We start from the raw sequence: 24,440 nt of genomic DNA, 5'->3' as shown, positions 1-24,440 counted from the left end.
CTGCAGGAAGACTCACTCATTCTCTGCTAGCATAGACAAATTCAAGGAAAAACCAAAGAGAGGAAAGACCTCTCTTGAGTGCATGGAGGTGCTTGAAGTTTCCCACATCCCATTTTACCTCAAAGACTACCATGCAAAAATGTGAGTGTTCTCCATGTGAGTAGATTAAGACTAAGTTTACATGATCATATGATGGCAGGTTAGGAACTCAAACCCAGCCTTTCTGATCCCAAAACTTAATCTCTCTCCACTCTAAGGAAAAATAAGAAGGCTTTCCTCAGAAGTAGCAATCTGGTAGAGAGGAGCTCTGATTATCACTGTGCACTTCACTCAGAGATCAAGGTCTCTCTACACATTAATAGTCTGATTCAGAATTTGCCCAGCATTTATTACCAGGCATTTGTACCTCTCTGGTATCTCTTGGTCACTAGTAGGTATCTGCTGTCACCTACAATAAGTCAAAGCCATTTCCAGGTAGAGAACAAGGGCTTTCTAGATTTTTCCTGGTTCCTGGTTTTCTAGAAGTCTAATTGAAATCTGAAGGGAGGAGGCTGGTAGACAGACAGGAAGCATAGAACAGTATCCTAAAATTACTGAAGAAGCAGTGACCCTTGGCCAAAAATAAATAAATAAATAAATAAATAAAAATAAAAAAAATCCTAGAGATCCCAGTCCCAGAGCTTCCAGGAAATTTTAGCCTGAGGATAAGCTTGGCCTCTGGAATGTGTATCTCTACATGCCTGGTCAGCCTGACTCATGGTCTACCCAATAACACGTGAATCAGGACCAAGCAAAACATAGCCAAGCCCCCACCAGGACATGCTTTAAAAGGAAATAAGATCACGGAGGGGGAAAAAAGCAAAGGCTCCATTTGGCAAGGACAAAGAAGTACCAGGGTCCAGCCCATGGCGGCTGTTTCAAATCCACATGATCTGTTTATGGGATTTTTTTCCTCCTTCTGTTTTAAAACATTAGATTCTTTATAAAATTAACCTTTGGACAAAAATGCAAGTGAATCTTTATTTAAAAGAGCTGAGCAGAATCTAGGGATTGGCTTCGTCAGTCCCTTTGTGCTGCAGTTGGGACGTGGGAGAGAAATAGCATATCCAGAATTTACAGGAGACATACTGAGGGATGCACGGACTCATAGCATCTTTTATGAATGTGGGAGGAAATGGTGTGTTCTATATTCTGTCACTTCCATGCCCAGGATACTCTGATTTCATGTCAACTTCATATCTTCAAACTTCAGAACGTCAAGTGAACATTTTGGCTATGAATTTAGCTTCAGCCACAAGACTTAGAGGCCAGTTGAGAAGTAGTTAAATACATGGCCTTTGCAAGCATGGAGATCTAGATGTGACTTATGGTTCTGCCATTTACTGGGTCTGCAACCTCTGCCAAGTTGCTTTTCCTCTCTGGACCTCTGATTCCCTGTTTGAGAAAGAGAGTTAACAATGGTTCTACATCTAAACAATAGTTGAAGAGATAAGGCACGCCAAGTACCTGGATGCCTAGTACGTGCTCAAAAAATATTTCCTCTTGCTTCCTGGTATCCTCTCTCTTCAGTACAGCATGGAAGTCCCATAGGTAGTTAAGTGCTGGAGCATGGAAAACCAAGTTCAGCTTACCTACGTCATGTCACATGTGGCTTCTAAGATATCAGATTGCAAGACCTTCTCATTGTAGCTAAACTTAGACTTAGCCATAAATACACTCAAGCTGCATCATATGTAAAATTGTGACAGTGGCAATAATTTGCTTTGGGTGGCTTGTTGCTACACTTCTAAAAAGCGGTCCTTCCCTTGCCTGAGACCAGACGTTGGTCCCAACCGTGTGATCTTAGATAGGAACTTACCCTCACCAAGCCTCAGAAGTCTTGCTTGTAAATCAAGGTAATAGTCACTCATTTCTTCATTTAGCAAGTATTTATTCAGCATCTATCGTGTGTCAGCCATTGTGCTGGGTGCTAGACAATGGATAAGAGAATTTTGGTCCCTTCCATGTAGACTTGAGTCTGATGAAATTCATTTCTCATAAAGGTAAGATAAGGCCAAATCCTGTCAGCGTTCTGATTCTGTGTATTTCTTGACCATCTGTATTGTGTGTGCATGTACACACAATTCTTCTTACACAGTTAATTCTTCTCTTTTGCTACCCACCCTCATATTTCTGAGCACTGCACACCTCTAAGCCACACCAAACCCCAGTCACTTTTACAGTGTAACAAAGGAATGAGTGTGATAATTCTCCCAGTATTTGCATATTTAAAAGATTTATATATTTAGTTATTTGAGAGAGAGAGAGTGAACAAGTAAGGAGAGGGACAAAGGGAAAGGGAGAAGCCGATTCCCTTCTGAGCAGGGAGCCCGATGTGGGCTTAGCTGAAGGCAGACACTTAACCAACTGAGCCACCCAGGTACCCCCCCCACCCCAGTTATTGCATTTTAAACAGGGTACTTAGTGATGAGCAGTCTGGGGCAGAGCAGAACTCCTGGCAGCTCCCAGGTGCTTCTGGTAACCAGCAGACCCTTCAACTGCCTGGCAGACATGATGGTGGACACACTGTCTGTGCCCAGCCTATGTCCTCAGAGGCAGCCTAACACCCCAGGCCCTGTCCTTAATGGTGTTGATGGCAGGGGCACCAAAGGACAGAAGCACAGAGAAAGGACTCTTGGCTGACTAACGCCCCATAACCCGCCCTTAAGACAACAATCTATTTGGGCTGTATGACTAAGTGGCATGTCCAGGTACTGATTCATGAGGCTGACTACCAACATAACTGGCCTAGCTGATCCATTGGCTGGAAGAAGTGGAGGGAAAGTGGAGCCCAGCCCTGCGCTCATCCTGGAGGAGAGCCGTCCACCTGCCGAGGCATTCCTGTGCTCTGTGCCCAGCCCTGGCACTGTGGCCAGCCAGTGTCCTTGTTAAGGGGATCTAGCCATAACAGGGGAGGGGGAAAGGGGCCAGTATTTGGAGGCTTATTTTAGAGGAAGTCAAGGGGATTTTTTTTTAATCCTGTAAGCAGAGAGGGGAGATATTTTTAAGCAGGGATCTATGGACAGAATTAAGGGTATCAAGGAATGTAAATGAAGAAAAACTGCACCCTTATATATGCAGCCTCTGATTCAGCATTTCCTTCAATTATGAATGAAGACAAAAGCCCTGAAAGCTTAGCAACCGCTTGACTTTTTTTTTTTTAAACCAAAAAGCTATTGTACAAGACATTTACATTAGAAAAAGATAGCTGGATATAGGCTCTGTGCCCTTGATACCAATGGAAATCTGATACTTTCCTATCCTGAGATCAATACTTTCCAGCTGAGATTGATGTCTAATGTACCACTTATACTGGCCCATGTTTGAAATAACAAGAAATCCACTGCTAAGTCTTGTTAATTAATGTAATAAAGGCATGTATATTACTAGATCATAGATCTGTTTTTACATATTGGTACTATTTCAGTAATAGTGGTTTTTTCTGTCATCTTACATATTTCATGCATTTAAAACATTATTCTGAGAAGGGATGCTTTTGTGTCAGACAACCAAAAGATCCCAAATATATTAAGACCTCTGTCAAAATAAAGCCGTAGCAGTATTCTATACACATATACATAAATAGGTTCAGCTGTAGTGGATTGAGATCTGAGGCTCTTGGAACAGACAAACTGGGTTTAAATCCCAGCCCAGCCACTCATTTCCTATTATCTTGGACAAGCCACATTACCTCTGAGCCTCAGTTTCTTCATCATTAAAATGGGCCTGAGCGTTGTTGTCTCCAACAATGATCTGTTAAGTTCTTAGCACAGTTCTTGAGAAATAATGTTGCTTGTTAAACAGGACTTACCTCATGAGAGCTCATGAGAGCAAAATGGTAGAGAAAATAAAAACATTACTTTGATGAAACTTATCCACTTCTAATTTGGCACACTTTAAGAAGTTAGTCTGTGCAAACATATATGCAATTATTACATGCCAGGGACTAAGGGACTAAGATGATCAGTGGAAAAGTAGAAGGAAAAGAATCTCAGAAGCTGATGGTTTCAGAAAAGGAACAGCCAGCACGACCATCAAAGAGCGAACAGTGCCTACAGACCTTGATCAGAGGTACATGTGGAACTGAGGGAGATCAGAAGAAGCAGTACTTAACCCCACCTGGGAGGTCAGAGAAGGCTTATCCAGGAGACGACATCTGAGCCGAGTGTTGAGAGACAAGGATAAATGAGCTGTTAGGAGCAGGTCACGGTCCAGCTTTATGCTTTCCAACTCTGACACGTATAGTCTCCATCCTACCTGACTTCTAACTTGGGGAATATCCCCCATCTTGAACTGTGGAGAAGTACATTTCCATGTATCCATCCATCCCCACATACGTGTCTTTTATTTTCTCATCTGAGGACTTGCTCCTCTTGCCTCTCAACCAGAACACTTGAGAGTGATTAGGGTAGCAGGCCCTGCCAAAGTGGCACACAGAAAACTTTATGACAGTGGCTTGAGACTCTCCCTGTTCCAGCAAAGGAGATCCAGCTGACTCAAGCCCCCTGGAGTTTGAACTTTTGCAGGAAGATTTAGGTTCAGATAACTGAGAATATGCAATATCAATGGGAAGAAAGGAACACACACACACACGCACACACTATGAAGTTCAGCACACTGCATATATGAGCAGAACATGAAAATGGTTCAGAATCTCCCAGGCATGTTTGTGCACCCCAAGTTTTATTCACCCTTAGACTCTGACACCATAAATGATACTTAGAGGAAAAATCCCAACTAAGACTCTTGGATGAAATAAGTGAAAGAAAGTCAACCCTTTGAAATATGGAACTTGTTTAACGAGATCCAGAATCTTACATCAAAACAATTCCTCTTGTACAGTTCTTCAGAGTTCTCACTTGGCCTGACAATGTGGGCTCCTCGCTGCTGTGTGTTAGAGCAGGTGAAGCATAGGAAGGAAAAACACATGGTTTGGATGTCAAAAAGCCACTGGGGTGATTGTTCTTGTTTTTTTGCTAGCTGTATATGGTAGCATATATGTATACGGTATGTTTAAAAAAAAAAATCCCAGATTATTCCCTGTCAGTTATCTGGAAAATGAAGTTATGAGGATCATGCCTGTGTTTGCAAGGACCTAAAAAGAGGCGAACTTTGATGGAAAAGCTGTGTTTTCCTTGAGTCTGTCCTCCTACAGAGCCGACAGGCCTCAACAGCCCTTGGGGAGAGACATAATAGTCACACTATCTAGAATGGTTGTTGTCACCAGCCTCCACATCCCAGGCTGGGCCCTGACAAGGAAAATCATCATACGCTTATTTGAATAATGCTTCTACTGTATATTGCAGCAATTACAATTAATTTTTAGGAGATAGAAAAGGCTCAGAGTTTCTTCCTAGTTCATTCTCCTTATTTAACAAACAAGGAAACAGGTCTAGCAAGTCAGGTGACTTGCTCAAGGTCACAGAGCTAGTTAGTGGAAAAGCTGGGGTAAAAATTTGAGGTATCATAGCATTTCAGGTTTAGAAATGCTTTGAAAACTTTATTCTGTTCAACCGTCCCATCCTTAGCCTTAAACATGAGGTGAATTGGACAGGACAGCCAGATGCTCTGAGAATACCACTGACCAGCATGCATACCTCCTGAAGAGATCTATTTTTTGAACCCCTCTAAATAGTAGAAGTTCATCCTTATCACGAGTGAAAAATCTCTCTCTCTCTCTCTCTCTCTCTCTCTCTCTCTCTGCAACTTTTTCCCATTGCTTCTGTTTCCCTAACTGCTCAATTCAAGGATGCAATGACCACTTTTTTCTAATGTCCCAGTTCTGGTAACTAAGTCCTACATATTGTTCAGGATTAAGGTCAACGCATCGTTTCCTGGGTTAGTTCCTGCCTTCTGGGAGACCTAGTGTCAGCTTTTAGCTGAGTGAGATGGCCAACAGATAGCTCCCAGTTTTTGTTTTGATGTGAGTTTGGGGACTTGCCCAAGGGGACTTGAGTTTGCTACCTTCTTCATCTGAGCAACATATTTACCTCTCCTAATCGCACCCATTTGGGAAGGTCACTTCTCTGCCACCAAACTATCCTGTTTCTCAGAGGAGAGCTTTTACAGTACAAAAACATGGCAAAAGAGAAGGGGATAGGCAATCCTAAAGCACTAAGAACTCCAAACCCACATCATAAATACTCATGAAAATTCAGTACTTGTCCACATGTAAAGCACCTGATTTATAAAGGGCAAGAGTCAGGAGGAGGTGATAAGAAATCAGAGAAGACTAAGAAGAAAAAGAAGAAACCTTGACAAACAGAGGTAATATGTCTTGAGAAAGCTTTAAAAAATAATCACAAAGTTATCATAGTTTATTACTGTGTGGAATTCAAGAGCAGTAAGAAAGTAATGTAAACTTTATATCCTGGTGACGTTTCCATCTGGAAGGAATGCTCAAAAAAATAAATATGAAGGCTGGTCACCAAAACCAACTTACTTTCATTAAACAATGCCACTAAGAAAATAAAAGACAATCCACAAAAATAGTCACAGTACATATATGTGACAAAGGATTATATCCAGAATATATAACTAACTCATTTAAATAAATTTTTAAAAAGCAGTCCCATTTAAAAAGAAAATAGCTGGAGATTTGAACAGCCATGTCACAGAAAATGTCTAAATGGCCACTAAGTGTAGGGAAAGATATTCAAACTTATTACTCATCAGAAAAACACAAAAGCACAATAAGATAGCATTGCACGCCCAGAAGAGTAATAAAATTAAATACTGACAATAGCAAGTGTTGATAAGGACGTGGAGCAGTTAGAATTCATACATTGCTGGGAAGAATGTAAAGTGATACAGCCACTTTGCTGGGGCATGTGGGTGGCTCCGTTGGTTAAGTGTCTTGGTTTGGCTTGATGCATGATCTCCTGCATCACAAGACTGAGCCCCATGTGGGGCTCTATGCAGAGTGGGGATTCTGCTTGAGGATTCTATCCCTCTGCCCTTTCTCCCATGTGGACGCATGAGTGTGTGCACTCTCTCTGTTTCTCTCAAATAAAAAAATCTTTTTAAAAAAGTGTTTAAAAAGATACAATCACTTTGGGAAACTGGTATGGACAAAGAACTCATAGAGGGTAGAAAAGGGTAGAGAGAACATGAGTGCAAAGGACACAAGACAGACCTGGAATAGAGGAAGTGAGACCAGCACCCCTCAGTGGTATCCTTACCCATGTGGTTTAATCTAAAACCTTGGACCTATAGACCAAGATCAGAACTGGCATAGTAGGAGTGGGGACAGAGGTATGGGAGAGAGTCTTTTTGGCAGATACAGGAAGCATGGGGAGATGAAAAGGAAATGAAAGTGAGAGGGTTGGGGGAGGCACTATTCCAAACCAGACTCTGAATTTTTAATGTCTGGTTCCAAGTTTTATTATCCTCCTGCAGACTTGCCTATGAAAGGATTGGCCTTAGGATAGTGAATGCGCCAAGGCTTGATTTGTTTCCTTCCTTCAAACGACTGACTTGAACCTTCATCTGACCCTTAAGGCCCCCCTCTTTCTGGCTGGAAGTCTCTTGAGAACAAACTCCAGTGATTTCCATGGTCTCGGGAGGTAGTTGGCTCAGGCCTCTAGACGACAGCAGCCGCATCTCAGGAGAGTTGGCCCTCCTGAGAGACAAGAGCCAGCAGGACGACTGAAAATTGGCTGAAGTTTAGTCCAAACCACTTATAGCTCAGACCCATATCGACTTTAAGTTTCTAGTCCTTGATGAATATTTATACCAAAATAGGGCCAGTGGAAAAGTTCCATCTGTGTAGATTTTAAGAGTTTTGCCTTCCCTCAGCCACGTTGACCAAACTCAGGAAAGTAGGGGAGTCACTGCCAAGTATATGCTCTTTGAAGTACAAGAAATTCTGAGAAGGCCCTGGACCCATCATATTTCTTCTCTTCCCGAAAACTTAGATTTGGCACTCCTTTTTTTAAAAAAGTACTTAATATCACCACCTCTCATAGGCTTTATAATTTTAGCCTAGTCCTGGACACCATGGACACTCATTTGAAAGGGTGGGGTCTCTTCAAAATTTTGCTGGGTGAAATTGTTTTGCTGGTTGGTGTTTTTCCCACTTTTCTAAAATCTGGGTGGTCCCATTAATCACTTTAACTCACCTCTTTACTTTGCTAGCTGACAAATGGCCCCAAATTTTCTCTTCAGTTTAATTAGTCACTCCATACTCCTCAGAAGCAACAACACAAAAAATTTCATTAAGTTCTGCCCTTAAAATGAGGGACAAAAATAGAAGCTTTGCTCTTGCACGAGGCATATTAACTGCACTTACCAAGCACAGGCCATGGGCCAAGCACCGTGCTACACAGTTTTCCTAATGTTTACAGAAATCTCATTTTACAGATGAGTCAGATTCAGAGAGATTGTGTAAATTGCCGTGGTGACATAGCTAGATGATGAACATGAATTAAATGAAGGAAGTTTAATCCATAGCTCTCCTTCTTCCCTCTATGCCATTTCTTATGTATATGTAACATGTTTACAGGGTTCCAGAAAGATGGGCCACATGAGAGAGTAGCCCTCAGGCTCGGACCTTTTAAAAGACAAGGGTATTAGCTAGAATTTAATGATGTTGTTTCATATTTGTTGTATTTTTTATGGTTACCTTCTGTTTTAATACATTTTAGAGGGAAAGGTTTTTTTTTTAAAGAAATAAGTTTTTTAAGTAATTTATTTAAAGAAAAATAATCACACAGATGGCATATTGAGGACAGAATTCATGAAGCAGCAACATAGGGTTTCATAAACATCTAATATTCAATTACCCCTGATCTCTATAGCACCTTATAGTTTTCTCAACATCTTATATGCAGTGTCCTATTTGATTTTCACAATACCTCCATGAAGCTGGTAGGAATTATGATCCATTTTAAAGGTGAAAAAAAATCAAGGTTCAGAGAGCAGAAACTGCTCACCAGGGTCACACGGGTAAATGATAAAGCGGCCAGGACTTGTGTTCAACTCCTCCAGTTCCAACATGAACAGTTCTCCCCCAGTGCCCCGCCAACAAATCCTTTCAAGGGCAAGAGTGGATAAAGGGATATTCCAAAGCAATGAGCCAAGACTAAAAACGCCATGGAAAGTCTACAGAGCTTAGCAACTCTCAGGCTGGCCTAAGTTTTCGATTTCCCCGTGCTTATATATATTCTGTTTCATGGAGAAGCCTGCAGTTGCTACATTCTGAGTTGCTCTAGAGAAGTCTGATTTTCTCTCTCTGGTGAGTCGCCTTCCAGAAGTCTCAGAAAATGGCTCTCCCATCCTGGGAGCATCTCTTACCTTCGGGGGTACACCACAGATGCAATGGCACAAACTAGAAATGGGCCCCTCAAAGAGGAAACGCTGGCTTCTGCCCAGAGAGGAGAGCATTTCTTTCCATGTCTACTTGCCTTGAACAACTGACCAGAATTCAGACCACAGGTCTGGGTGAATGGACGGGCAGGAATACCATAAACCGGGGAGAACCAGCGGGTTTGGTGGCAAAAAAGGTGAGATCCAGTTCCCATCAGTCTACCCAGGAAGAGATTCCAAGAGCTGAAAACACTTCTGCAGATAACACTGAGAGCCACAGAGAACTGCTGAGGCCATCAGAATGGATGGATGCTAAGAGAGAAGCATGTTGAGAATCAGGAGGAGGTCAGAACCAGTGCTGGAACCTTTGAGAGGAGGAGGGAGCCACTGAGGAAGGCCAGGAAGGGTTGGGCAACCAAGGGAGGCTAAAATCCCAGAAACTATAGGAAATCAGTGCCATTCTTGTTTTTCCATCTCTTCCCGTAGGCATCGGCCTCAGATGAAGGATACCTATTTTGCATTAGCTTTTCCCGTAAAACAGATGAAGCATTGATCAAAGGCAAAAATGAAAATGTTATAAAAGAAGCTAGTCAAACACATACATGTTCACTGAGGCGCTACTATGTGCAAGGCAGTGTCTGAGGCACTGGTGGTAAAGGAATAAACTCGATACATGGGGACCCTGCCCCACTAGAGCTTACCGTCTAGCAGGAAAGGATGTCATTAAAGAGTTATATTCAGTATTGGATAATTACAACCGTGATGAGTACTACAAAACAGTATAAAATACAGGGTTTTCTAAGACCACGTGAGAGGGGTACCTGGAAGACAAATAGAAGTCAGGTGAAGGTAGAGAGAAGTGTTGGAAGCAGAAAGCACTGCATATCCCAGAGGAATATGGCATCTTTCCTGGGCCATGTGGCTAAATGAATATTCTAAAATTATTCAAGAGATAATTTTCTGGAAAGTGACTTGGCTTCTGGAGTTCTGATTTTACATTTTAATTGTGTTAGATGAGCTTCAAAAGGTGAGTCCTTGAAAATGAAATATTTGCCAAGTGAATGACCATCTGCTAATTGCTGATTCATAAAACTAGGCATAGAAAAATGTGACCTAAATACTCTTTAAGTGTGACCTAAATACTCTTTTCACTTCTGAGAATTTATGATTTCCTTGTATCAGATTTTCGTAAACATAGAATCGCACTATATAAAGTTATGTACAACTAGTTCATGAAGGGGAAAATCAAGGAAAAGATGAAATATTTGAAAAACATATGATGGTAGAGACACCTGGGTGACTCAGTTGGCTAAGCATCTGCCTTCAGCTCAGTTCATGATTCCAGGGTCCTAGGATCGATTCCTTTATCAGGCTCAGTGGGGATCCATCCCATAGCTTATCCCTGAACCTGTCCCTCCCCCTGCTTCTGCAGTCTCTCCCTCTCTCTCTCTCTCTGACAAATAAATAAATAAAATCTGAAAGAAAGAAAGAAAGAAAGACAGACAAACATGATAGCGAAGAAAAAGAAGAGGGAAGTCATTTATAAGAAGGGTACTTTTTTAAACCGAGAAACTGTCTTGCTAGAGGCATGCAAAACACAAGTGGTTTCTTAATATCCAGGCACCAAAGTTGGCTTAAGGAAATGCGTGTGTCTCAGGGTTTCCATTGTCATAAGCTTATCTAAGAATTTATGTGTGAGATTCCCACCAGGAATCATTTGCATAAGCAAAGGCTCCAGACTTTTAATAACAGTGCTATATTTTTACATGGCACACATGCTATTATGATATTAAGATTCAGATAAGCAAGATTAAAAATTCTCCAAGTTGGTTTGCTAAGTCTCTCCATTTCTAAAATTATCTCCAATAAAAGTGTGTTATCCTTAGATCAGTAATGCTGCAAGAATTCAGACACACGTATACACACACACACACACACACACCAAATTAACATCCTTATAGGAAGACATTCTTAAGACATTAGGCCACTAAAATCAAGGGTCATATAAAACTGGGGAGGTTTATAAGTTCAGTATTGCCTGCCTCAAACTGACAGTCTTATCCAAGAGGAGGTGTGTGCTAAAAACTGAAACCTAAGAACCAAGAAGCCAATTGGATTTTAATTTCCAAGTATGGCCTGAAGGTATTAGGCCTGGGGACACCAACAGCCTGTTCTCATTTAGGAAATGGGGGGAGGGGAGAGTCAAGAAACCCTACAAGGACTTTATTTTCTTTTATCTCAACTTCCCTCAAACCACTTGGTAAATCTCTGATAAAATTCCCGAGAGGGTTGGATAACTTCTGGCTCATAGCGAGACTAGTGGTTTTACTTACATCTTCCTAAGAACTGGCAGGGCCTGTCCATGAAAGAAAAAAGACAAGTTTAAAAGAGATAGCACTGGAGCCTCTGGAAACAGTTTGGCAAGAAATGCCATGTCCCACTCTTGCACTACGGGAATCTCTTGCACAGTCAATGAAAACAAGGCCCACACTTTAGGAACCTAGTGGTCTCAGAAGATCTCTAAAAAGTCTGGACGTGGGGTAAGGTAGGAGGACCCTCCTCCTATTCCTATTTCAAATAAGCAGGGTGCCCCTCAAACAATGGGCTGACTTGTCTAAAAGCAGGTAATTCTCAAGAACAGGAAAGGACGGTTTCGTCTTTCACTTTTGTGTAGTTCACTCCTTTCATGGTAGCCTGGGAAGTGCCTGTGAGTAGTTCAAAGGGAGCTGGTGTCAAAGGAAAATTTTAGTTCAGTCCTAAAAATCCTATCACTTCAGTCCAGCAGAGTCCCTTATACGTAAAATTTGTGGACCTGCTTTGGATTCAACCATGTGTACCCATTAGCTGTCAGCAAGAAGCTGGTGGCCCAGAGGCTGGTTTCCTCTTTCCTTTGGTCACCATCATTTTTGCTCTGCCAAAAGAGTGTTAAACAAAGGAGTCAGAGTCCCGAGCTGGGCCAGGCGATTTCCTGCATTTTCCATGTACAGCCATCACAAGGATGCCAGCCATCAATTGCTCAATTTAGGATTTGGAACTTTCTGCCTTGTTCTGTACTCTTCTTTCTCAAAGTGACTCCAGCCTCATTACCTTTGAAAGATAAGAGATATTCTTCTTTTTTTTTTTTCTTTTTTAGAGATTAAAAAAAAATTTTTTTTTTATTTGACAGAGATCACAAGCAGGCAGAGAAGCAAGCAGAGCCAGGGGGGCGGGGAGAAAGCAGGCTCCCCACGGAGCAGAGAGCCCGATGTAGGGCTCGATCCCAGGACCCTGGGATCATGACCCAAGCCGAAGGCAGAGGCTTTAACTCTCTGAGCCACCCATAAGAGATATTCTATGACTATTTCAAGGCTGCCCACCTTCAAGTGCTCTGGCCGATGCCAAGTGGGAAAGGAGACCAGAATTGTCTCCTAGCTCCTCTGTCCGAAGGTCCCTCACATCAGGCCTTTCCAAGAGCCGCAAACCCTTGGAAAATGTACTGATTTGAGTCTTATTGCTTCTTTGCCTATTTTTGAAGAAAGTGCTAAAAATACAAGAGTAAACTTACGAAAAGGCGGCTGGAAGGAAAGAAAAAGGGGTAGATAATCCCCTATCTCGGCTAGTGGAGCGCTCACGGTGTCTGCTCCATTATGCCAAGTACTGATGCGGTAGGAGGCAGACATTACTAACAGTCTCAGCCAGCCAGGCTTGCCAACAGGGGAAGTAGATTGCAATAGCTCGTTCTAATCAGGAGGAGATAGGATGCAGCGGGTTAAGGATGGGACCAGCCCTTGCCCAAAGGCAGACTTCTGTGTGCCTACTTTGTTCATGGCCCTGGGTCTGGGCATTCCTGCTTTGCTGGAACCAGCCTCAGGTCCGTAAAGGCTGACTGGAAGAGAACGAGGGAGGGGTAGGGAGGGAGGGTAGAGCAGGCTCTGAAACAGAGAAACCTTTCATTTCATAGTTCCCTTTCCACATGTGGATTTGCTTTTCTACTCAGTTTCCATAGCTGTATTAACCCTTTTCGTGAATCTTGGGAACCTCCAATGATTTCCTTCCCTGAAGGGAAAGACAGAACCAAACAAATGATGACAAGTATAGAACTGTTCCATAGAGGACTGTGTGTGCCCGTCCTGCATGCATGTGTGTGGACGTGTGTGCGTGTGTGTTTGCACGCATGTGTGTGGATGTGTGCACGTGTGTGTTTGCACGCATGTGGATGGGTGAGCAACAGGTCCTACATGGTGGTTAGGAGTTTATAGGGGAGGGTGGAGGGGAGAGTTTCCCAAAGAAGTGGTAGGAGGAACTGACCAGTGGTTTTCAGAACTTCCCCACAGGCATTGTTCATCAAGGAGCCTGAACAGAGGGATTGGGACCCATTTCGGGGACAGCTTGGGGGAGGTCCAGGAGTGACAGGCCTTATTCACCACGCCACAGAGGCTGGGACCACCAGGCATTCTGCTAATTACTCATACACTATGGAACAGCATGTTCTGGGATTTTGTGAATTTTTACTCCTTGCTGGCTGTCCTGATTTTAACTTAATTTTACCTGTGAGACATGATGTGTTGAGAGAGGAAGAATAGTAAGTAGAACATAGTGTATTTTGCCCAAACACAAGTTCTCCTAGAGTCAAGCATGACAAACTATCTTGACAGAAGATGGGGGGCGGGAGTTGGGGGGACAACCAAAAAAACAAAACAAAACAAAAACCCAACACTTCTTATAGAGAGTAAAAAGTACTCTTTTGTTGGACATTTGTTTGAGACTTTGTTTGGGACACCAGAGACTCCTGACATCATGGGCTAAATCCATCAGACTAACTCTGTCAACCACAGCTGGCCCGTGGAATCAATTTAATACACACAAACCATTTAATAGGAAAGATAATCGAATCTGTACCCTGAAATACTGACAACTCAAGCATTTATGCCATCAGCTTATCACCCACCAAATGTTTTCATTTTTTGTTGCCTTAAATAGGGTTGGTCTTTAAAAACAAAAAGGGAAAAGAACAAGTTTTCCATCCATAGAATTCTGAGTACGAGATCAGTTGGGCTAATCTCAATTTGTTTAGTCTGTGCATTTTTATCCTTGTTACACAATTCAGGAAAAGGGTATCTAAGTTGAAGTGATTTCCTTACATCTGTGCTTGCCCAGACAGAAGACTAGAAATGCTCAAGGAGCAACCCTGGGATAGGAACAGTAGATTTGGTAATGTACCACACCTCTTTGCACCTACATCTGCACACACATCTGTGTCCACACACAGTACCCTGAAGAATATCTGAGCCCCCAGACAGAACCTCTGATGTGGACCCCGTCTTTGTTGCCACCTTTGCGAGACTTGCTGTGGTTTTAGGAGGCACTTTATGGTAAGTTGTTTCCATGGCTAATTTGCATGGCATCAGAGAGAGCACAGGTCAGCCAGTGCAGAATGGAAATTCAAACAAGACCGCCAGTGACCTGATCTGCTCACTCCTCTGACCGGCGTACCATATTCTAAGCTAGCCATCTTAAGGCCAGGTAGGATAAAAGAACCCTCCAAGATTGGGGCTACAAACCCCACTTTTCATCTCCTATTTGGGGAAACAGGGTTTTTCTTGGCCACAAACTGAAGCCCTGGCTTGAGGTTTCCCTGGCAAGAGTACAAGCATCGGTAGGGAGGGGAGTGAGCCAGAAGCCAGAAGACGAACACAGAGCAGTAGTTGTGCCTGAGATTGGAGAGAGCAAGATAAGGAACACCTATTTTACATGAAAAGAAAATAAATATCCATTATGGAATAGGGATGCCCAAAGTCACCTGAGTGGAAGAGCAGACAGATTGGAAAGAGTCTGTGTCGTTCAGCCAGCATCCCTAAGCTCCTGGGCCCCCATCTCCACCTCTGGTAGCGTACAGGACTTGTCACATGGAGGGTTTGTGTTCAGGAAGGGCAGCCCATGTCATTTTGATGTCAAGGATGGATCGTTATTGTATTGGTTAGTGTACTGATTTCATTACTCTGTTAAGATTTTGTAAGGCTATTTGACAACTCATTCTTTCAATCATTGGGGAGCTTCAAAAAACAGAAATCCAGACCTTGTAAAGACCATAGGGTTTTTGTTTGGAAAGGGGAATGTAAGACTCTCATTATACTTCCCAGCTGGGTCACTTTCCAAATGCATCAATCACATTTCTTAAGGTGATGGAGGTGGGGGGCAGTGGGCAGGGGGAGGCAACTTCCCATAATGCTGTATGTGACCATCTGACCCTTAGGTGTCCTAGGTTGGGCACCTCTGTCTGACAGGACCTCTCGGTCCCTACTTGGGCTGGGGAGGACCACCTCTGACCTCAGGCCTGACAAAGGGTCTCAGCATCAGTGTGAGTCCCTCAGGGAGCCAGCCAGCCAGTGAAATTTAGAAGCAGAGGAAGGGCTGTGGTCTCCCTTCTGTCTGGCTGTTAAGAGAGTTCCTCCATTTGGCATGAAAGCCTGTGAAGAGGGCTTGTGCCAGAGAAGGGACCAAAATGAAATAAACCAAGTCAGGTGTGCTGTTAAAAACCCCCCTTGGAGGGAACGGTGGTCGGGAAGTAGAATGTGGGAGGAGAGGTCGAACCAATGAGCTGAGAGCCTCAGGGTCCACATTGTAGTGGCTGAGGGTACAATGGGGAGACCCATTTTTTCCCCAAACTTGTCTGTGCATTAGCAGAGAGAACTTCCAAAATGACTACAGACTGTGGCCCATCCCCACAGAGCGTGGCTAAATTGCTCCAGCATGCAGCCTGGACTTTGGAAGTGGCAAAACTCCCCAGGTAATTCTAATGTGCAGACAAGTTTGGGAACCACTGATGTAGCCCCTTGTTCCTTCACGTGTGGTCCCCAGACTGGCAGCAGCAGCTTCTGCTGGGAGGTCGATAGAACGATCGAATATCAGGCTTACTCCAGCCTTGTGAGACCAGAATCTTCATATTAGCTAGAGCCTGGCTGGTCTTTATGCTAATCAGTGTGTCTGCTTAATTTGAGAAATGCTGCCTCCAAACAGACGCAGACCAGGCCAAATCCCCCTACTAAAGTACAAACTCATGGCACACTCTTTTTCTAATTCCTGGCGCCAATTGCATTTGTAATTCTAAAGCTATAAGAGTTCTTTGAGAAGTGTAAACTCCACTGACGTGTCTGAGAAAGGCTTCTTGGCATCACCTATAGTGCACTGGTTTAATTAACATGGAGAATCAGGATTCAGAGAGAACTGGCTTCAAATCTAAGCACCAGCACCTTAATTTGACCTCTTTGAATAGTCTTAATTAGGGAGACCAGCTTATCGAGGTTGGTCCAGAGCTTTCCTGGTTCAGTACTAAAGTCCTGCATTCAGGGTCTGATTCAGTCTCAGGCCAACCAAGACAATCAGTTTCCCTTTGGTTACCTCCTACACAGCCTGGGGATGCCAACAAAGATCAGTGGTTCTCAGACTTCAGGTGTACAATCCAAATCACTGGGGGTGGGGGTCGGGGGGTTGAACAGGAATGGCTGGTTCCTATACAGAGTATCTGTGTCAGGGGGCTGAACAAACAAGTTGTTAAGGTGCTGCTCAGGGACCACACCTTGAGAACCACCACAGGACCTCGATCTCAAAGAGGAAGTGTAAGATTGCCTGAGCTCAAGCACAGTACAATGACTAGAAAACTGTCAAGCCTAGTACTCATTACAGCTGCTATTAATTATTTTTATTATGGAAAAGATGGGACTTAGGAGAGGGTGGGGGTGATGCTCTCTGAGGCTTAGAGGAGCACATGCAAAAACCCCAGTGTATATTTAGGAGAAGTCTAAGAGGCTCAGATGATTGGAAAGAGAATCTGGGTAGAAGTAGTAGATGATAAGGAAGTAGAAATAGATACATTTGGCCCAGTGCAGTGGATCACATCATAGGAGCCCTGTGACATCTAACACTCAACAATATTTATCCCTTTAAAGGCAACTCAGTACAACTTCAGAATGAGATGGGTGCTAGTATCCTTAATATAAACATTTAAGAGTTGGGAATAAATCCAGAAATGACTTGCTTCTTTGTTATTAGGGTTTTCTTCTTCTTTTTTTTTTTTTCTTAAGTGGCAGCGTTTCTAAAAGATGGTCCTCAGCATGCTGATCCCAAGCCACTGTCTATCTAGTCACCTGCAGTCCTGGAGTTGGAGCCTGAGCTCCAGCTCCCTGGTCTGGTACTAAACACACATGACCTCTTGTCCTTCACTTAGGCTTGTCCTTCACTGGAGGGAAGCCAGTGCCTTGGTGCTTTTCTGCCACAGCAGTGCCTGTGGTTCTGATTCACTTTCTCCTCTGGCCACTGCCTCTCCAGCTGCCCCTGAAGCCTGTCCATTGCCTTAAAAATCTGTACTATAGTTTATTTAGCAGAACTGGGTTGGATGGTAGAAATCTTGGGACCAAGGTGATCATGGCCTTGTCCTGCTGCCCTCAGCCCTAACCTGGGACCTCCCACTCCTACAGACATGCTGTCCCTTCTGTTTGGATCCAAATGGCCTGATGCCCAGAGTCAAGGCTAGACTCGTAGGAGGCTGTCTGAGGTCTGGAGACTCCCAGTGTGGTAGGAATCATAGGATCTGGATTCCAAAGACATGAGTGTGAATTATGTCCTGAGCCATAGCAAATCCCATCAGTTCTATGAGCATGTTTCTTTTTTTTTTTTTTTCCATGAGCCAAATGCAAAGTGTCTACATCCTAAGGTTGTTGGAAAAACCAAGTGAGATAAGGAATGTAAATACACTTTGTAAACTGTCAAGTGCTATACCCTTAGTGGAAAATACCATGGCAGATTAGATGAGAGCACAGCTCTGAAGTAAGACTAGCCTGGTTTCACTTCCTGGCTTCACCATTCACTAGCTATTGGAGCCTGGAAAAGAGGCTTCACCTCTCTGGGCCTGCTTCCTCGTCTGAACATGAAGTCACTAAAGGTACCTCTCATCAAGCATATATATTGTGAAATCCTTGGCATATGCCCAGCACATAGGTGTACTCAGTAAATGTTAGTTACAGTCAGAATCATTAAGAAAGCTATTACATTTTTGCTTCAAGCCCAGTAGATGAGGGTAGAATGAGGAGACCTCCCCCATTCCTTATAGGATCTCCAGTCTAGACCATTCTGAATGGACAAGTTGCTTCTTCTCTCTCAGACTGTCATGCATCCTCTGTTGATTAGGAATAATGATTATACTTCACAGGGTTGTCAAGTGTCCAGGAAGGGAATGCTTAAGTAAATAAAATCGCTCCATGGATTGTTAAGCTGTACACATTTTGGAGTTTCTGGGACCATTGTTTTTTGTTCATGAAGGCAGTTCTTTTCACGACCTTCTCATAAGTTCACCGCACCCCACCCTTCACTGCCCTCACTCTGCCTTCTCTCCTTGGTGGGGGAAAAGGGTTTGTTTTCAAGTAGCAAAGCATGTTGGCTAATAATCTTTAATGACACATATGCCTGTAGAGTTTACCTGTAGAAGACGAGTTAGAGTGATTGACCTGGGAATAGAATTTATTGTCAATATTCAGAACACCCTAGCTCAGAAAGCAAACCCAAGGATGGTCAGGAGGACATGCGATGGGGTGAAGATAGAATTTCTAAAAACATAAAATCATGACTCTTGTGCAAATACAAAATAAAATTTAGTAAAGATTTTATTCAACTCATTAGTTAATGAAGTAATCAGCAAAATATTTAGACCAGTTCAAAAAAGCATTTGAGGGGGTTGTATATTTATAGGCAATTTAATGTTAGGACAAGATTGATGGGTTAGGTATGTAACTGATGTCCAATGGGACAATAAACCATAATCTTCCAGGTTATCTACTTCAAAAGACAAAAACTCCTTGTATTTGTGTCTTTGCCAGACAAAAATCTCTAAGTTAACATGTAGCTTCACAAAGTCTGGAGTACAGCAAAATAAATATGTCTAGATAATCCTTGAGGGGATTATTGCCGCCATATGACACTCAAAGGATGTGCCACCACTTTTCTGCCTCATGTTTGGATAATTTTGGATAGTTTGGATAATTTTTTAACAACGGTAAATATTTTACTTTACGAACAACCTTTTAATCTGACTCGATGTTCACAACAGCCCTGTGGAGGCAAAAAGGGGCAGGGAAAACCTTTTTGCCGAGGAGGAAACCTAGTTACATATGGGAAGAGAACTCCCATTGTCTAACACCAAGTCCCGCACTCATTCCTAAACTCCATATTGCATTTCTTCTCTTCCCTTCTTCGTTCCTGTCCTTCCTTGTTCTTGGTGATATCTTCCTCCTGTAAGACTTCTCCGGGGGCGTCACCTGACAGAGATGCTCAGAGTGGGTTGGAGGCCCTGTTGCCCCCCAGCCCTTGTGTCCCCAGGGCTCCTGGCCTGAGCTAATAACTCCTTTTATTATTAAATCCCTCACGGGATTCAGTCCCATAACATCCCACTCTCGCAAGCCAAAGAAAATAGTCAAAACATGTTATCACCCCTCAGGAAAAATGATAGAATAGACGCTACATTCTAGGAACCCATTTTTTTTAAAGTAATGGCTCCTTTTAAGCTCTTTTCTCAGCTACTGTGTGTGAGCCACTGTGAGCCGCCACTGTGCCATCTTTCATCCGAGACAAAGTCCACATCAGAGAAACCTACCGTTTATAAACCAGAATCTCCTGTTTGAAACACTGTTTCTGGTTGATGTTTTCCTCTTCTCAATAAACAGGACCATCATTTTCTGAGTCCCACACAGCCGGGTCTGTCTGGCTCCTGGACGAATGACACGCAGGGGACAAATGGCTATTTATTATGTTACGCAGTCGGCCAGGAAACTGGCTACAAGTGTGGCCTGATAGCCCGAATCTGCTTCTTCCCTGCAAGGCCATTTATTTTTCTCTCCCAGGACTCCTGTCACCATGGAAACTGTCCCACTAGCAGGATGGAGACAAAGGCCAACTTTCTGCTTCCTGCACTTAGTCAGAGAGGCAACGCTTACACGCACGAAGCAAAGGGGACAGTAGGAAAGTGTATGAGGTGTGGAGTTAGAAAGTAGTTCCTCTGAAGTTCCCTAGAATTCTGAAACTGGAAAAAAAAAGATTTTTTTTTTTTTTTTGGAATGTCTGATTCAGGGTCTGTCAGACCACTTACACAAGGCGTGCTGACAAGGAGAACAAACACCCCGGGCGTAAAATGTCCCTGTCAAGCCCCTTTCCTTGCAGCCTGCAGCAACCCATTTAACCCTCCCAGTAGCTCCACAAGGCAGGTTGGTTCTTATTATCTCCATGACCCAGAGGGAGAAATGGAGACTCTCCAACTCCACTCACTTGCCCAAGTCCAGCAGGAGAAAGGAACAAATTTAGGACTAATTGCAAGAGCTGCCTGTTCTCCACCCCCCCCCACCCCGGTCCTGCTCTTCACACAGGCTGGCACCTTGGGGGCTCTGAAAGCTGTTTCGCGTCCAGTGTCCACCATTTTTATTTGATCATGAAATCCTGCTTCCAGCCATCAATGACCCCTTTGCAACATCTCACAGAACGAAGATTCTGGGGAACAGGATTCCAGCAATCTCGATCCAGGCCACTTCTCTCATCTTACGGAGGAACAGCTTAGGCCAGGGGAGGAAATGAGTTGCGTCTAGCTGCACAGCTAATAAATGTCAGAGCTGGTACCACGGAGCCAGCCCCGTGCCTCCACAGGCCCATGCTTTGCTCTGCCGTGTGGCCTCGCATCACTGTTTCTAAGCAAACCCTGAGCCAGCAGCTCAGCACTCTGGCCAAGCATCAGGACCAAATCCCCTGATAGGATGACTGTTCGATCGGCCACTCGTTAGAACAGCAGTGCTCGCACACAGCGTGCTTTGCCACTTATGAAATGCTTCCACATAGCTCTTCTGTTTCCAGGCTTTGCTGCCTCTGGGTCTTTCTGAAATGATCCAACAATGAAGCCTTATTCATAAGTTGTATACCTTCCAAAATAACCACTGAATCACTCAAACATGAAGTGTGAAAGGATCGCTGTGTTTCAACTGGTTGAATCCAAGGTGACAAGAGGCAGAAGCAGTAAGAGGTGGAGGTTTGCAGGGCATTTGGTGCCAGGGTTTTCGAGAACAAAGTCCTCCCTGTGAAGGAAAGCCCCCCAGCTTCGGACGATGTGTGGAGGGTGAGCATCCTCTTGCTTTCCTGTGTTAACAAGAATCCAGCTCTGACCAGGCACAGATGTGAACATGCTGTCTTCCAAATCCATGCCACATGGCGTTTACTCCACAGAGTCGTGTCAGAATCTCACAGGTTGTGAGCGTGTGTCGGGACGGCGGAGTTCACGAGGGCATGCTGTAAACAGCAGCTGGCAAGTGGGAGCTGGGGAGCTAGGTGTCCTTGTGGGAAGCTCTGAGGTACAGAAGAGAAACCTTGTGAAGAATGTGTCTTCTCATGTACTTCTTCAGATCCTAACCATAGCCATGAGGACAGTCTCCTAAGTTCTACTGCTTGTTTTGTCCCTACTTTGTCCCCACTTAAGAGCAAAGAGAGTAAAGGAGCGATGCTCAGATTGCAACATCCCATGCATCGTGCCCTTTCTTGTCTTTTGCCCTCACACACTTTCTCCCTCCTCCCTTTCTGCCTGCTCGTTTTGCAGAACCCCCATCCAGAGTCACCTCCTCTAAGAAGCTTCCCTGAACTTCCTGTATAGGTTTACTCACACCCTCCTCTGTGCACCTAAAGTCTGTGTGCAAAATAACACCAGCTACCAGTTTTTAGAACCCAGTGTGAACAGACACTGTGCAAACATTATCTTTGTAGTCATTTGACAAGTAAGGAGAATGAAGTCCCGTGTGTCCAAGGCCAGTACGGCTGTTAAGTCGCGAAGCTAGGTTTGGAATCCAGGTCTCCCAGGCTCCAAGGTCCATGCCTTTCTGCTACGCAACAGGCAGCTTCCTCTGATTCAAACTTGCCCCTTCCAGAAGCAGGTGAAAAGTATGTGTTTCTCCCTCTCCCTCTAGTCTGTGAGTATCTCTAGGGCACAACCGAGTCCTGCCATGAATCCCAGTGTCTGACCTGTGATAAATAAATGTTTAGATGAATCAACGGTCCCTTGAATAAGCAGCAGCTTATCCCTTTATTTTACAAGTTGCTGAGGTCTTCTTGATAAAACCGTAAAACATTCATGTAACTGTAGCAAGTCATCCCCACCCCAGCAGCTAAGTTTCTCAGCCAGCAGATTCGTACATGAACCCCCTGCTTTTCCAATTTTAATGTAATACAAATCTCCTGGAATTTCGTGAAAGTGCAGATTCTGAATCAGAAGGGCTAGGGCAGGACCTGGAGGGCTGCAATTCTGGCGAGCTTCCTGTGAAGCTGCTGATTTGAAGACCCCATTGGAGAGCCAGTTGGGTCTCAACACAGCAGTGGCAGCAGCCACTAGTGACAAAGAGTAAAGCCTGCCCCTACGCATTGTTTTCTTTCCACAGGACCACCAGACTTCAAATGCCCCCGATTTTCTGTGTTTTAGCAAAATATTTGAGTTATGCTTTGAGCCATAAACATTTGGCAGCATGAACATTTGTTTGTGTGTGTAGCTTTGGTTTAATCACACCCTATCAATAAATCACAAATAAAGGAGGGAGAGGAGGCACTCGCTGGAAGATTCCATTCCAGTGACAAGTGGACCAGGGAAGCTGGAGAATATGGAGGAAGGAGGAGATGATCTCTCTTTAGCAGGGAGTTTCCAACAGGGCCCTGGTGGCTGGCTGGCAACAGCACCCAAAGCCCCCGCCTCGTTCCATTTTTACTGAGAAGGGTCCCACCCTTCCACACTTGCCTGCCCTATGTCCCTTTCCCGTCTGGTCTTCTCCAGTCTTGGTAAACAGTAACGGATGGCTTATTCATCTCAAGCCCTTTGAACCCCACACAATTCCTTTACTGACATGCCAAGTCTTTTAGAGGTCAAGCAATCCCCGGCCCAAGACTTTTGGAAGGAAAACACCCTCTTTTCTGTCTCCTTTTCCAGATGTCCTTGGGCCAGCAGCAGTCAGCGAGAGGTGTGCCTTGTTTGAAATGCAAGGGGACGTGTTCAGGCTTTGAGCCACATCCATGGAGGTAATAGACTTTGTCAAGAGAGGCTCCGCCTGCCTTCATTTCTTGGCTGTCCTTTCTGGGAACCCCTGGTCATTCTTTTCTGCTGGGACTGCTTAAGATGCATGCATTTCAGGGAGGGCTGGCTCCGGAGGGAATGCTCTCCTGCTTTGCCTAATTCAGAAATGACAGAGAAGCCCTGGGGAGCCCAGATGAGAAAGGAGTTTAGTGCTTCACACACCATTTTGAGGTGGAGGCCGCAAGCTCGGCCCACCAAGGACCACACTGGGAAGATGTGGACAGTTGTTAGTCAGTGCCTGGTCCTCTCTGGATTGCTCTATCCTGGGACGAGATGCATGTGGTTGATCTCCCCAGACTATGCCATCACCCCTGTTTTGATCTCAGAGTGCCAGAAATAAAAGTCACTATGTCCATGAGACTTAAATACCAGGCTGTGGTGCACTCATGCCCAAGAGGGAGGGCCACAAGATCCAGCTGGACTGGGATCTGCCGAATTTTTCTTGTTTGTCCTTGAGGACTCTGAAAACCAGAGGTAAGGCTGCTCCACTGCTCAGCTCCCGGGCGCTACTACCATCAGCATCTACATGGTTGGTGCCTGCTAGGGGTGTGCAGGGCACAGCCTGTGCGACCGTCCTGACAGCCCTGGGAGAGAGAGGCTAAACTCTGCAGGGCATAAGAGCAAAGAGGGAGGTTTTTTCTCCTCTGCCATAGGGTTTCTTTGGCCACTCAATGAGGGAGCAAAATTTGGGAGCTATCTGTCTCAGAGTTGTTGACTTCCATCATGAGTTGGCCATTGCAAAAACGTTTGTTGAGCTGAACCAAGTCTTTTACATTTAAATGTTGAAGTAAACCTGAACAAGGTGATAGTTTCTCCTATTTTCAGGTCAGGAAACTGAGAGTGAGTGGGGAGACGCCCGTACATGGCAGAACTCAAGCTTGGGTCTTTGTGAACCCCACCCCCACGCTCTCAAACACTCGGCAGTACTGTGGGTCGTGAAAGCCTTTGAAGCACAGGGCTGTACCCTGCCAGTCCTCAACCT

At 44.2% G+C, this 24,440-nt stretch overlaps 1 protein-coding gene across 2 annotated transcripts in view; it reads left to right on the top strand.

Moving 5' to 3' along the window:
* Positions 1-24,440, top strand: part of LMCD1 (LIM and cysteine rich domains 1) — a 57,939-nt gene that overhangs the window by 5,550 nt on the left and 27,949 nt on the right. Inside the window, exon 2 of one of the 2 annotated variants that reach the window (XM_082683176.1) lies at positions 23,315-23,403. The exons of the other annotated variant lie outside the window; for it this stretch is intronic. Within the exon in view, the coding sequence (XP_082539302.1) occupies positions 23,315-23,403 (89 nt within the window). The remainder of the gene's footprint in view (positions 1-23,314; positions 23,404-24,440) is intronic. 2 annotated transcript variants of the gene reach the window in all.

The sequence above is a fragment of the Mustela nivalis genome, assembly GCF_964662115.1.
Source record: "Mustela nivalis genome assembly, chromosome: 1".
Lineage (NCBI taxonomy): Eukaryota > Metazoa > Chordata > Mammalia > Carnivora > Mustelidae > Mustela > Mustela nivalis.
This window is presented reverse-complemented; position numbering and strand designations above follow the sequence as displayed.